Source organism: Haliotis rubra, unplaced genomic scaffold, assembly GCF_003918875.1.
Source record: "Haliotis rubra isolate DU_JTF1 unplaced genomic scaffold, ASM391887v1 Scf1210, whole genome shotgun sequence".
Taxonomy (NCBI): Eukaryota; Metazoa; Mollusca; class Gastropoda; order Lepetellida; family Haliotidae; genus Haliotis; species Haliotis rubra.
In genome coordinates, this window is record NW_025765127.1 from 147,729 (window position 1) to 162,236 (window position 14,508).

Here is a 14,508-nt window from a genome sequence, read left to right on the forward strand (position 1 = left end):
ATCTTCTGGAAGGACATCATCTTCTTTGTAGTCGAAACTCTGTGTGAAATCTGGTCAAATCCTTTGTAGGTGACGTAAGTTGGGATGTGCATTAATATTTACTTAAACCATTGTGGCTTGTGTGACATCGTCACTTGTAGCCTGTATTGCTGCAACGACATTTGCTGGCACTGTTTGGTTATCCAACATTTTGGTATTGCTTCATTGCCCAAGGGAGGTTGCTGAAAAGACTGTTTTCTCAGCATCTTCTTCTGTTTGATTCTGACAGTTAATATTTTGCTCATATTCCCTGCGTGAGAGTGCATCGGCATTAATGAATTTTCGTAGCAGGGGCTGGCCAGATTAGAGTCGCTAGACTTTAATTTACTGGGTCTTTCTGTTGATCACTTGCCGAGCTCCGTCCATTTGTCTGAACAAAAGTTGCTTCTGAAAACCACATTGCTTGGGAGCGCCCTTGGAGTTCTGTGCTGTGTAAGCCAAGGGATTGAGGACAATCCACCATAAATCAGGAGTTATGTAGTTAATTGCCAGGTTACACTCATAATGGGCCCTGGTACGGCATCGCTTTGACACAGCTCTACTAAAACAGATACTGGGTAATCTGTCACCCACCATCCTACTGTGGGATAAGTACACTACGTGAGATAGGATAAGTTTAAAAATTTGAAAATTTGAACTATAAATTGTATATTTATAATACGTATCCTATCTCACAAAATAGATGCTCGCCTGACCTACCACACTAACATAGAATAGGATTACACTCCAAGAAGAGGATGATCAGACAAAGAAGTCTCATGATCAACTGGAGGGCATGCTGCATGCTTCACAGAGGCTGATGCTGTCCAGGAATGGGAACAGTGGAGTGTGTGGGCAAATGGCACAAGAGAGGCCGAAAACTTCATTGTAGTTGATTTTCGCTCAGCTATCGAATCATGAGAGAGAGAGTACAATACATGAGATAGGATAAATATCATAAATGTACAATTTATAGTTCAAATTTTCAAATTTTCATGAACCATGCATTCACTAATAATTAAAGTTATCTAATTACTTTCTCTGAATGTATGTGCGACAGTCCAACAGTTTGTCACCTCTTTTTTTTGTTTATTTCATCAAAACAGTTTGCATTTATCACAAAGCTAAAGTAGAAATCAAAATATTAGATGGATGAGTATCTTTAATAAATCAATAGCATTATCATCTTCGTAGTTGAATTCATGAAATATGAAATTTAACAATAAATCACTATCTTAATTGGGCTCTAACACTTTACTGTGTCATATACAATTAGGACTTAACCCGATTAATATGTGTTACATTGAAGCAAAATACCTCATGCAGCAAACAGTATGGAACAGGCTATAACATGTCAATTGCGTCTGTCAATCACAACGTGAATGAAATGCACATGCTGTAAGTGGAGGGTCGTCTCATAACTCGTTTGAGCTACTGTCATCAAGATGGACAATCACTGGTTGGACAGCACTCTGAGCAACCCCTATCAACCTCACAGTATTCATTTTCAATCTTGATGACATAGTTTTCGGCATTTGTCCATGTTTCACTGTCAATCCTTTCAAAAGCTTGATGTACCAATCGTTTCACATCTGAAAGTTTGAAAGTGCTGTTCTTTTTCGCCATGAAGTTCTTGCAATTCGCCCATATTAGTTCAATGGGGTTGAGTTCACAGTGTTCTCACTGGAGTTCTCAGAACAACATGTCCCTGAGATCCAGCTAGAGCATCGGTTTGGTACTGTGGTTTAGGTTTGTTTACTTTTATTTGTTCAAGAAGTTTTGGCTTTGTGTCTTTGGCATCAAAAGAAACATCATGATCTTTCAACCAGGATTGCATCACACACTTTTTGCTGGCCATGGTTGGGGCAACTGTTGATTCCACCTTCACATTATGGTAAGAAGCGTTATCTAAAACAATGACGCTTGGGTTATGTAACTCTGGTAACAGTTGATGTTCCAGCCATTCCATGAAGACTTGAGAATTCATTTCCTTGTGATAGTCACCCTCTGCTGTTAGCCTCGAAAACAAGATCACATCCTGGAATCAGTCCACAGTCTCTCCTACCTGCATGTAATATGATGAGTCTTTTCCCTTTACCTGACGGTATCTGAGGTGCAGAGGACATGTCACATGGCAGCCACATTCTACCTGTCGAATGATTTTTGTTCACCCACGTTTCATCAGTATACACAATGTCAAACCCCAGTTCTCTGTACTCGCGTATCTGTCTCAGGTAGGCACATCTCTGATTGACCATAGTCTTTTCTTCTCTGAACAAATGTCTATTTTCTCCTCGTTTGGTATATTGGAACCCCATGTCCTTCAAAACACGTGTTAAAGTGCTGCTTGAAACACAAATAGTATCCCTAATTTCATGTTGGATACGTTTGACAGTGGGAGGGATGGGGCTACGATAAAGCTTTTGAACTGCGCGCCTGATTATGCCCCTATCAAAACTGTCAACCACTTTCTTTCTACCTCTCCGCTCTTTTGAGACGGTCCCTCCACTACCTTTCTTCGTCTGTTTATTGATGATGCCTGAGACTTGACTCACAGATAGTCCCACAGCTCGGGCTGTTTTTGGCAATACCCGATTCAAATTTATCATATTCTTCCCCAATTTCTTTTCCCACGAAAAGAAAGAATATACCCTCTTTATTACCTTCACAACTGATACGGGCATTGTTGTTCCTCTACCCATGTTGACAGCACCTGAGTGAGGACGTGACAAGCATGGATGTTTTAGTTTTTTTCAATAAACACATAATAAAAGTTTTCATTTCAGTAGGTTTCTCCTGTACAATAACCCATTTATGTCATTTAGGTACTAATCTATGACACAAGTAGATAGTGTTTTTATTTTTATGCTGATATATACAGATGTCCTTCTTTTTCAATCGATTGTCTCCACGATATCTACCAAAAACATCATTCTATTTTATTGATCAATACTTTAATGCATACGGTAACAGCAACCTTTTTTGGACCTCATGACAGAACCGATATTTTGCCTAGCATAATGATTGGCAATGAAAATGCAGCGATAGTGTGGTGTAAAACTAAACTCTAAATGAATAGGTGGCTTATCTGGTCACTGTCAAGGTCATTAGTGGAGTAAACAAGCTGTGTATCCATCGAAGTTTCACTAAATCATTTCTCATGACGCTTGTATATGGCTAATAAATTGATGCTGACAGTAAAACATAAGCTGTTTTTTGGGTATTGTAGTTAAATCTAAGTAGTATTATGTACCTTAGTTCTGCATCACGGACCGCTTGAATGTTTATGGCATGGAAATCCTTCCTTCCTGCATACGCAAGTCGCGAAATAGGTATAAGGAAATCTACAAATGTGATATGATTATTCCTTGGTGGTTTGGTGGTTGGATGCTGCCTTTGGGAATGAAATAAGCATCACGTGTTTCACTATAGCGTTGTTTCTGTGGGTAAATACCCTTAAGACAGTAGACTGGGATACCCCATTCAAGTCGGCTAGTGCAGTGAAAATCGATCCCTCACCATAAAATCTTAGGGCAATTAAAACGTGTTTCCAGCGCATTTTGGGAAGTAACATATGGTGATAGTGAGTTTATAAGCTCAAAAATGGCATGATGTGATAGAACATAGTGTCGGATGATGCTGTCATCATACAGCATATTGAGAACCCAAGATCAGTCTCGAAACACCCTTGGTCATGACTGTGTTTGTTGACTCTTCTTCAAATAAGCCAAGCAAAAAATATGCCACCATCTTGATGCTAATGTTACGACAGAAATAGGAACAGGTTTTACGATGTTCATATTGATACGAACGCTTTTTGGATCAGGCCCCAGATCTGTGAAACTGAAATTGTTTTTCTGACCAGTTTTGATAGGTATAGTCTAAATCTTGTGTTATTGTCATGATGTGGCTGAAATATTGCTAATACTACTTTAATTTTTGATTTATTTACTACAATTTTATGCCATTATGTTTGCAGTGCTCTGGAGAAGATAATAGTTACGGGATACAAAGCTCTTAACCTCATCTATTTCTTCACTTCTGGCAAAGATGAAGTCAAAGCATGGACAGTACAGGTAACAACAATATGATTAGAATTGTCATGCCCAGAACCTACATGATGGAAAAATTGAGTATTTCAAACTGATTTGCAATCCCTTTGCAATATGTTCCCCATAGTATGTTTTAGTTTCAAAACTGTTTATGAATGAGCATCAGTTACTGTTGCAAACCAGGGATAAGTACTTAAATTAAGAAGTAATTAATGGAGAATACGAACGAAAACAAAACTTTTGATATATTGTAAAGGATATTCTAAAAGTCGCATTCCGTGATTAAATATGAACAAAAAGTTTGTAAAATAGCAATCAAAGCACAAAAACGTACTCGTATTTCCACATATTATGATAACACCCGACAGTTAATGAGCAGAGGGGTATCACGTGACATGACGTCATATGTGCCTGTTGCTGATGGCTTCCTCTTGATTTTACCTCACAACTTAACAGTGTCCGTGGATTCTGAAGCAGTAAAAGATGTTCCTGATGTCATTTCTGAAATGGATGTTAGACCGTATCAATACGATCCAATTTTACATATTGCAAGACAATCTTCCACTGAAGATGAAGAAGAAGAATCAAGCGAAACGGAGGCATCGCTTGAGGTCAAAATAAATTTAAAAATAGACAATATCATTTAACATGATTACTATTTGTCAGCAAAATGTCATACAGTTCCAGCCAGCAAACTCACCCCTATAAATATATGACCAGTCACTAAGAATTATTTTTAAAAAAATGTGATTACATTTCATTTTGTGTCAAATGGGTGACTGTAGGGTGTCTGGGATTTAAAAACAAAATAATTATGCTTCAGACGAGGGAAAATAAAAATTATCTGCTTCAAAAATTACACTGGAATTATTTTGTTGAAAAAAATTAGGATCCTAGTTCTCATTAATAACGTATCAAGTCTCGATACAAGATCCCAGCCTGGTCGAGCAGAGATAATATTTGCGACGCAGATAAGTTATTCCCCGAAAACTGGTGAATTTTATAATACTAGTCAGGACAACGTATGTTTCCCCATTGTTTGGTTACGGAAATAGTTATGGTACTTGGTCATAGCCTTAGAATGACATCTTGTCAGCCAATGAGAATACAGAACAACTTTCACGGCACACACTACTGACAAATAGCGAGTCTGATGCCGATGTGCGTAATTGGACAAAATGGAAAACAATGAAAGCAACAAGTACTTCATGATTTGTCGTTGTATTCGGCAATGTTTTGAGTAGACTGCATCATTTAGTGCTCCAAACCGAAAAGAATGTTATAGCGAAACATTTTCAAGCTCATGTGAAATCTCTTACTGATTTTGATAATATATATCGCATGAGTATCAGTCGAACTGCCCCAGCTACAAGATGCCTCAGCAAATTTGGTCATTCATTCTAATTTGTTCAAATTTATTTATAATGATTGAATAGATGCCGTAAATGCATAGTTTTTGTCAAGTTATTATGATATTATGTTCTTCATATAGGAAGTAATATTTCTGATAAATGTTTCATTAGTAAAACTCATAACTATGTATATACTTATATATGAAGAAAATAATATCACAGTTGACAAAACTATACATTTATGGCCTATATTTATTCATTTTAAATAAATTGGGGCATTTTGACTACCCCACTGGGGCAATTTGACCAAATTTGCCGGGTCATTTTGTAGTGGGGGCAATTTGACTGGCAATCAGACTTGATTTAATTTATGTTAAAAATACCACTGACAGTAAGTTGGTACAGGGAATGATGGAGTATAAGTGAATCTCGTGGGTACTTTTTCCTTCTTCAGCCCAGCTTGGGGATTTCCATACCCCATGCATGTCTCTTTCATATGCGTCCGACTCTGTATGATTGGCGCATTTCTCCTGCCGAAATCTGTCCTTTCACTTGGAAAAGAGAAAAAATGGTGGTTCTTTCCCATGTTCGATGATGCCGTGCATCCCCAGGCAACGCAATACACCATCGTACCATTTAAAAGAACGACAGAAACAACACGATTTGTACTACTGTAGCGCTTGGTCTTTGGCAATATGGCGGACTCCAGGCACATTTGGCGTCACAAGCAGAAAGGTCACGTGGATTCCAGCGAAATATGCATAATGGCTGAAGCTGAGATTTACAGAAACTGTTTTCGCGATTAAAACATAATTATACATAATTTTTAATTGAAAATTTGGGAATATGTTTCTGATGATTTTATCTTTCACCCAGCAAAATTATTGCAATTCACTCATATTCTCTTTTAAGCCCTTGGGAGTTTGAATAGAAAGTAGAATGCAAAATGAAATATACTTGCAGGCAACGATGAGGTCTCCTTGGCTTTAGTTCTATCTATTGTATCTGAGGGCTAGATATCATCGTCCAAAACGGAGCCAGAAGACGTGTTTTGACAGGCGAGCGGATCTTCCAAATACAGCCGGGGTCACGGGGGTCATGGACCTTTTAAGAAATTCCGGAGAAGAAATAGTTCCCTCTTTGAATGGCTGTATCTCAGTTGTTCTTGGGTCTACGGTCAAAACAATTAGTGTTCTGGAATCACCAAGACATCATCTACCATACTGGCATTTTGGGAGCAAACTATTCAGAAAACTGCTGAAAAACATGGCCAAAAACTGAAAACAAAAATAACTGCCAAATGGTAGGTTTTAGCGACTTGACCCGTACAGGCAAAATTGTTGGGAATTCGATTGTGCATCTGTACAAGAAATTTGGAAGTGTTGGAACGGTTAGTTCTTGAGATATTTGCTGTCAAACATTGAAATTTTGGAATTAATTTTGAATTATCTCCCTTGCTATTGGGCCAAGAGCCTAGAGATTTTTAAGGGGAATATCTACACCTCGGTGCGCATCTGTGTGATTTTTGGTAAGCGATTCGGAGCATTGGCTTAGGAGTTATGTTTGGTAAAAAAATCGGCGGAATAATAAATAATAATAATAATAATAATTAAAGTTGCGAGCAACATTGAGGGCTCCTTGGCCTGGACAATTTCTAGCCATTTGGTACCTGTCATGCAGATGTCGAAAGCAGTAAAGGCTGTAGCTGATATGGATCATATCACTGTCAGTAATGAGAAATACTTCAGTAGTAAACCTTGAATTCTTATGTTTTTAGGGTTAGAAACAAAGGATTGTGTTGTATGGTATGGGTAATTGCACTTATGGCTTTGGAAACAGCTGTTGGCTTGATTAGAGATTCGAAGGAAAAAGAATAATGCACGTTCAATTGCTAATAATTTATTTCTTTTTACTGAAAATGTGGTTGTTTATGGTGTTTATTTTCAGGTGCGTGTAGATACAATTTCCATTTAAATATCAACAACAGCCAAGTTGAAATGTGACACAAAGCGCCCGTACTCTGTATTTGTGTAGCATGTACCAATATCCACAACACTGTTTCTCTCACGCTGAGCTTAGTTGACACATGTCATCGGTTCCCAATTGGGCAGATCAATGTTCATGCTGATAATCACTGGATTGTCTGGTCCAGACTCGATTATTTACAGACCGAGGACATACAGCTTGAATATTGCTGACTGCGGCGTAAAACTAAACTCACTCACTCACTCTCACGCTGATTCAAGTGAACTTGTGATTTCACAGCAATTAAGGTACTTCAGTAGTTTGTATTAGTATCCATTACACTGTTACACTCGAGCTGTTGCAACTGAATTTGTAAATCGAGAGCAGGTATATATACTGGAAATACACCTAACAGCTCGATAAAGGTCACATATGAAGTTTTAAAATCCATGCAAACTCCACAAGACAGAATTGATTGGCAAAAGCGCATTACTCTTCGGGCATTGCAAAGCCGGCGAGTGATGGGTGTGGAAATATTTTACTAGCGCTTCCTTCAGCTAGACCAGAATTACCCCCCTTAGACCACAGCTACAACTTTTACCCTGACCCGGAACGCTCATTCATTGACAATCTTTAAAAGCTGCCTAAAGACATACCCCTTCCAAAAGACTGAATTTCAATGAAGATATAACACCTCTACTGCATTGTATTTTAATTTTGTGTAACGCTCTGGGTTTTTTGGCACATAACACCTGTGCCATTCGACGGAAAGAATCACATGTTTATGCTCTCATCATGAACAGAAAATGATCAGCAAACATTTGAAATACATACTGCAAATTTTCATTGTGCTCTCTAGAGAACCAATAAAGATAGCAACTATACAGTGAGGAAAATAGAATTTCACTTGTCCCTCTGTTGTCTTTGAAAATACACTTACACATACTATTTGTTACTTCAGTATCGTTTAGCTTGTGTTTAACCCGCTCACGCTGGACAGCTCTCGTCATTGTCAATTGAAATTGACATCGTCTCCCATATCTGCATGTGGACCACGCTTTGCAGTGGTAGTCTCTTAATAGGAGATATCGTCCTTGCGCTTTCCTTCAGACTGTCGCATGCTTTGCACGGGTAATCTGCCGTGCTGTAAATGTCGATGAAACTTATGACACCTTCGGCAATGTATCCCTGGGCCGTCGGTGATATAAAGAAGTCCCTATTTATTAAATCTGTCCAAACTGGGTTTTTGAGTGTAAGTATTATTTATAATGACTGGTACGTTGTTGGAAGCCTTTTTGCGTAATGTTTGGCGTGGTGTGCCTGGAGTTGTGGGTGAGTTTGTTTGGCACTCTTTTTCTTTCATTTGGGGCTCGTCTCAAATAGTTTTTTTTCCTTTTAGCTCCCATACGTTGTATTCGCATGGATAATGTTGAACAGATGTTTTCATCAGCAACTTTGATGGCGCTCTTCAAAGTTTGAAAGCCGTAGCGCTTGCAGTGACTTTTGACATAGGACCAAGAACAGAAAATGTTCAACAACCAAAGGCCACTTCAGAACAAGCGTTTAAAGTGTTGTATGTGCTAAGTTTGGTTTGGCACCAAATGGCAAAGAAGCCCGTGGAAGTTTTTGAAGACAACTTTTGCCCAGAAGTAGCGTCCAATATGGCGGCCATCATATAAACATAGGCACATTTGACGATGCTACTGTGTAGGAACATGCATAGACACAAAGTATGCAAAGTTTGAAAGCCGTAGCTCTTGTAGTTTCAGTGCAGCACATTTTGGGAGGAAAGTAGTCAGCATTTTGCTGAAAAACATCACCAAAAACTTCAATCCAACATAGCGTCCAAACGGTGCATTTTAGCGACTTGGCGCATACAGTCGAAATTGTAGGCATTTTGATTGCGCATCTGCTGAAGAACTTTGGCATACATTGGAACATTAGTATTGGAGATATTTGCATTTGCATTTGAAATTTTTGAATTAATTTTCAATTATCTGCCCTTTGCTATTGGGCCTACAGCCTTGAGATTTTAATGGGGAATATCTACACCTCGATGGGCATCTGGGTGAATTTTTTCAAGCGAATCTGTCCAGCGGTGCTCTTTGTAGGGCTGGAACAAAATACGGCAGAATAAGAAATAATAATAATATAAACACGAACGATTACAATAGGTCTCCTGCCTTTTGGCAAGGAGCCCTAATAAAAAATCGTTATTTCTGAGTTTTTCGGGGTTTTGACCCCGGAACTTGATAGTATGTCAAAAATGCTTTCTAATGGTCAAGGTCACCAAGTTTTTGAAGACAACTTTTGCACAGAAGTAGCGTCCAATATGGCGGCCATCATATAAACATAGGCACATTTGACGATGCTACTGTGTAGGAACATGCATAGACACAAAGTATGCAAAGTTTGAAAGCCGTAGCTCTTGTAGTTTCAGTGCAGCACATTTTGGGAGGAAAGTAGTCAGCATTTTGCTGAAAAACATCACCAAAACTTCAATCCAACATAGCGTCCAAACGGTGCATTTTAACGACTTAGGCATACATTGAAATTGTAGGCATTTTGATTTAGCATCTGCTGAAGAACTTTGGCATACATTGGAACATTAGTATTGGAGATATTTGCATTTGCATTTGAAATTTTTGAATTAATTTTCAATTATCTACCCTTTGCTATTGGGCCTACAGCCTAGAGATTTTAATGGGAATATCTACACCTCGGTGGGCATCTGGGTGAATTTTTTTCAAAGCGAATCTGTACAGCGGTGCTCTTTGTAGGGCTGGAACAAAAAACTGGACGGAATAAGAAATAATAATAATATAAACACGAACGATTACAATAGGTCTCCTGCCTTTTGGCAAGGAGCCCTAATAAAAAATCATTATTTCTGAGTTTTTCCGGGTTTTGACCCCGGAACTTGATAGTATGTCAAAAATGCTTTCTAATGGTCAAGGTCACCAAGTTTTTGAAGACAACTTTTGCACAGAAGTAGCGTCCAATATGGCGGCCATCATATAAACATAGGCACATTTGACGATGCTACTGTGTAGGAACATGCATAGACACAAAGTATGCAAAGTTTGAAAGCCGTAGCTCTTGTAGTTTCAGTGCAGCACATTTTGGGAGGAAAGTAGTCAGCATTTTGCTGAAAAACATCACCAAAAACTTCAATCCAACATAGCGTCCAAACGGTGCATTTTAACGACTTGGCGCATACATTCGAAATTGTAGGCATTTTGATTGAGCATCTGCTGAAGAACTTTGGCATACATTGGAACATTAGTATTGGAGATATTTGCATTTGCATTTGAAATTTTTGAATTAATTTTCAATTATCTACCCTTTGCTATTGGGCCTACAGCCTAGAGATTTTAATGGGGAATATCTACACCTCGGTGGGCATCTGGGTGAATTTTTTCAAGCGAATCTGTACAGCGGTGCTCTTTGTAGGGCTGGAACAAAATACGGCGGAATAAGAAATAATAATAATATAAACACGAACGATTACAATAGGTCTCCTGCCTTTTGGCAAGGAGCCCTAATAAAAAATCGTTATTTCTGAGTTTTTCGGGGTTTTGACCCCGGAACTTGATAGTATGTCAAAAATGCTTTCTAATGGTCAAGGTCACCAAGTTTTTGAAGACAACTTTTGCACAGAAGTAGCGTCCAATATGGCGGCCATCATATAAACATAGGCACATTTGACGATGCTACTGTGTAGGAACATGCATAGACACAAAGTATGCAAAGTTTGAAAGCCGTAGCTCTTGTAGTTTCAGTGCAGCACATTTTGGGAGGAAAGTAGTCAGCATTTTGCTGAAAAACATCACCAAAAACTTCAATCCAACATATAGCCCAAACGGTGCATTTTAAGCGACTTGGCATACATTCGAAATTGTAGGCATTTTGATTGGCGCATCTGCTGAAGAACTTTGGCATACATTGGAACATTAGTATTGGAGATATTTGCATTTGCATTTGAAATTTTTGAATTAATTTTCAATTATCTACCCTTTGCTATTGGGCCTACAGCCTAGAGATTTTAATGGGGAATATCTACACCTCGATGGGCATCTGGGTGAATTTTTTCAAGCGAATCTGTACAGCGGTGCTCTTTGTAGGGCTGGAACAAAATACGGCGGAATAAGAAATAATAATAATAATAATTAAAACACCAACGATTACAATAGGTCTCCTGCCTTTTGGCAAGGAGCCCTAATAAAAAATCGTTATTTCTGAGTTTTTCGGGTTTTGACCCCGGAACTTGATAGTATGTCAAAAATGCTTTCTAATGGTCAAGGTCACCAAGTTTTTGAAGACAACTTTTGCACAGAAGTAGCGTCCAATATGGCGGCCATCATATAAACATAGGCACATTTGACGATGCTACTGTGTAGGAACATGCATAGACACAAAGTATGCAAAGTTTGAAAGCCGTAGCTCTTGTAGTTTCAGTGCAGCACATTTTGGGAGGAAAGTAGTCAGCATTTTGCTGAAAAACATCACCAAAAACTTCAATCCAACATAGCGTCCAAACGGTGCATTTTAACGACTTGGCGCATACATTCGAAATTGTAGGCATTTTGATTGCGCATCTGCTGAAGAACTTTGGCATACATTGGAACATTAGTATTGGAGATATTTGCATTTGCATTTGAAATTTTTGAATTAATTTTCAATTATCTACCCTTTGCTATTGGGCCTACAGCCTAGAGATTTTAATGGGGAATATCTACACCTCGGTGGGCATCTGGGTGAATTTTTTCAAGCGAATCTGTACAGCAGTGCTCTTTGTAGGGCTGGAACAAAATACGGCGGAAGAATAAATAATAATAATAATAATAAAAACACCAACGATTACAATAGGTCTCCTGCCTTTTGGCAAGGAGCCCTAATAAAAAATCGTTATTTCTGAGTTTTTTCCGGGTTTTGACCCCGGAACTTGATAGTATGTCAAAAATGCTTTCTAATGGTCAAGGTCACCAAGTTTTTGAAGACAACTTTTGCACAGAAGTAGCGTCCAATATGGCGGCCATCATATAAACATAGGCACATTTGACGATGCTACTGTGTAGGAACATGCATAGACACAAAGTATGCAAAGTTTGAAAGCCGTAGCTCTTGTAGTTTCAGTGCAGCACATTTTGGGAGGAAAGTAGTCAGCATTTTGCTGATAAACATCACCAAAAACTTCAATCCAAGATGGCGGCCGAACGGCTAGAGATATCGACCTGGGACTACCAGACATGCAAACTCCACAAGACAGAATTGATTGGCAAAAGCGCATTACTCTTCGGGAATTGCAAAGCCGGCGAGTGATGGGTGTGGAAATATTTTACTAGCGCTTCCTTCAGCTAGACCAGAATTACCCCCCTTAGACCACAGCTACAACTTTTACCCAGACCCGGAACGCTCATTCATTGACAATCTTTAAAAGCTGCCTAAAGACATACCCCTTCCAAAAGACTGAATTTCAATGAAGATATAACACCTCTACTGCATTGTATTTTAATTTTGTGTAACGCTCTGGGTTTTTGGCACATAACACCTGTGCCATTCGACGGAAAGAATCACATGTTTATGCTCTCATCATGAACAGAAAATGATCAGCAAACATTTGAAATACATACTGCAAATTTTCATTGTGCTCTCTAGAGAACCAATAAAGATAGCAACTATACAGTGAGGAAAATAGAATTTCACTTGTCCCTCTGTTGTCTTTGAAAATACACTTACACATACTATTTGTTACTTCAGTATCGTTTAGCTTGTGTTTAACCCGCTCACGCTGGACAGCTCTCGTCATTGTCAATTGAAATTGACATCGTCTCCCATATCTGCACGTGGACCACGCTTTGCAGTGGTAGTCTCTTAGTAGGAGATATCGTCCTTGCGCTTTCCTTCAGACTGTCGCATGCTTTGCACGGGTAATCTTCCGTGCTGTAAATGTCGATGAAACTTATGACACCTTCGGCAATGTATCCCTGGGCCGTCGGTGATATAAAGAAGTCCCTATTTTATTAAATCTGTCCAAACTGGGTTTTTGAGTGTAAGTATTATTTATAATGACTGGTAGGTTGTTGGAAGCCTTTTTGCGTAATGTTTGGCGTGGTGTGCCTGGAGTTGTGTGTGAGTTTGTTTGGCACTCTTTTTCTTTCATTTGGGGCTCGTCTCAAATAGTTTTTTTTCCTTTTAGCTCCCATACGTTGTATTCGCATGGATAATGTTGAACAGATGTTTTCATCAGCAACTTTGATGGCGCTCTTCAAAGTTTGAAAGCCGTAGCGCTTGCAGTGACTTTTGACATAGGACCAAGAACAGAAAATGTTCAACAACCAAAGGCCACTTCAGAACAAGCGTTTAAAGTGTTGTATGTGCTAAGTTTGGTTTGGCACCAAATGGCAAAGAAGCCCGTGGAAGTTTTTGAAGACAACTTTTGCCCAGAAGTAGCGTCCAATATGGCGGCCATCATATAAACATAGGCACATTTGACGATGCTACTGTGTAGGAACATGCATAGACACAAAGTATGCAAAGTTTGAAAGCCGTAGCTCTTGTAGTTTCAGTGCAGCACATTTTGGGAGGAAAGTAGTCAGCATTTTGCTGAAAAACATCACCAAAAACTTCAATCCAACATAGCGTCCAAACGGTGCATTTTAGCGACTTGGCGCATACATTCGAAATTGTAGGCATTTTGATTGCGCATCTGCTGAAGAACCTTGGCATACATTGGAACATTAGTATTGGAAATATTTGCATTTGCATTTGAAATTTTTGAATTAATTTTCAATTATCTGCCCTTTGCTATTGGGCCTACAGCCTTGAGATTTTAATGGGGAATTATCTACACCTCGATGGGCATCTGGGTGAATTTTTTCAAGCGAATCTGTCCAGCGGTGCTCTTTGTAGGGCTGGAACAAAATACGGCGGAATAAGAAATAATAATAATATAAACACGAACGATTACAATAGGTCTCCTGCCTTTTGGCAAGTAGCCCTAATAAAAAATCGTTATTTCTGAGTTTTTCGGGGTTTTGACCCCGGAACTTGATAGTATGTCAAAAATGCTTTCTAATGGTCAAGGTCACCAAGTTTTTGAAGACAACTTTTGCACAGAA

At 38.9% G+C, this 14,508-nt stretch overlaps 1 protein-coding gene across 1 annotated transcript in view; it reads left to right on the forward strand.

Moving 5' to 3' along the window:
- Window positions 1-14,508, forward strand: part of LOC124265357 (obg-like ATPase 1) — a gene marked incomplete at its 5' end in the record, with an annotated part of 191,500 nt that overhangs the window by 113,079 nt on the left and 63,913 nt on the right. Inside the window, one exon of the mRNA XM_046700132.1 lies at window positions 3,998-4,094. Coding sequence (XP_046556088.1) covers window positions 3,998-4,094 — 97 coding nt within the window. The remainder of the gene's footprint in view (window positions 1-3,997; window positions 4,095-14,508) is intronic.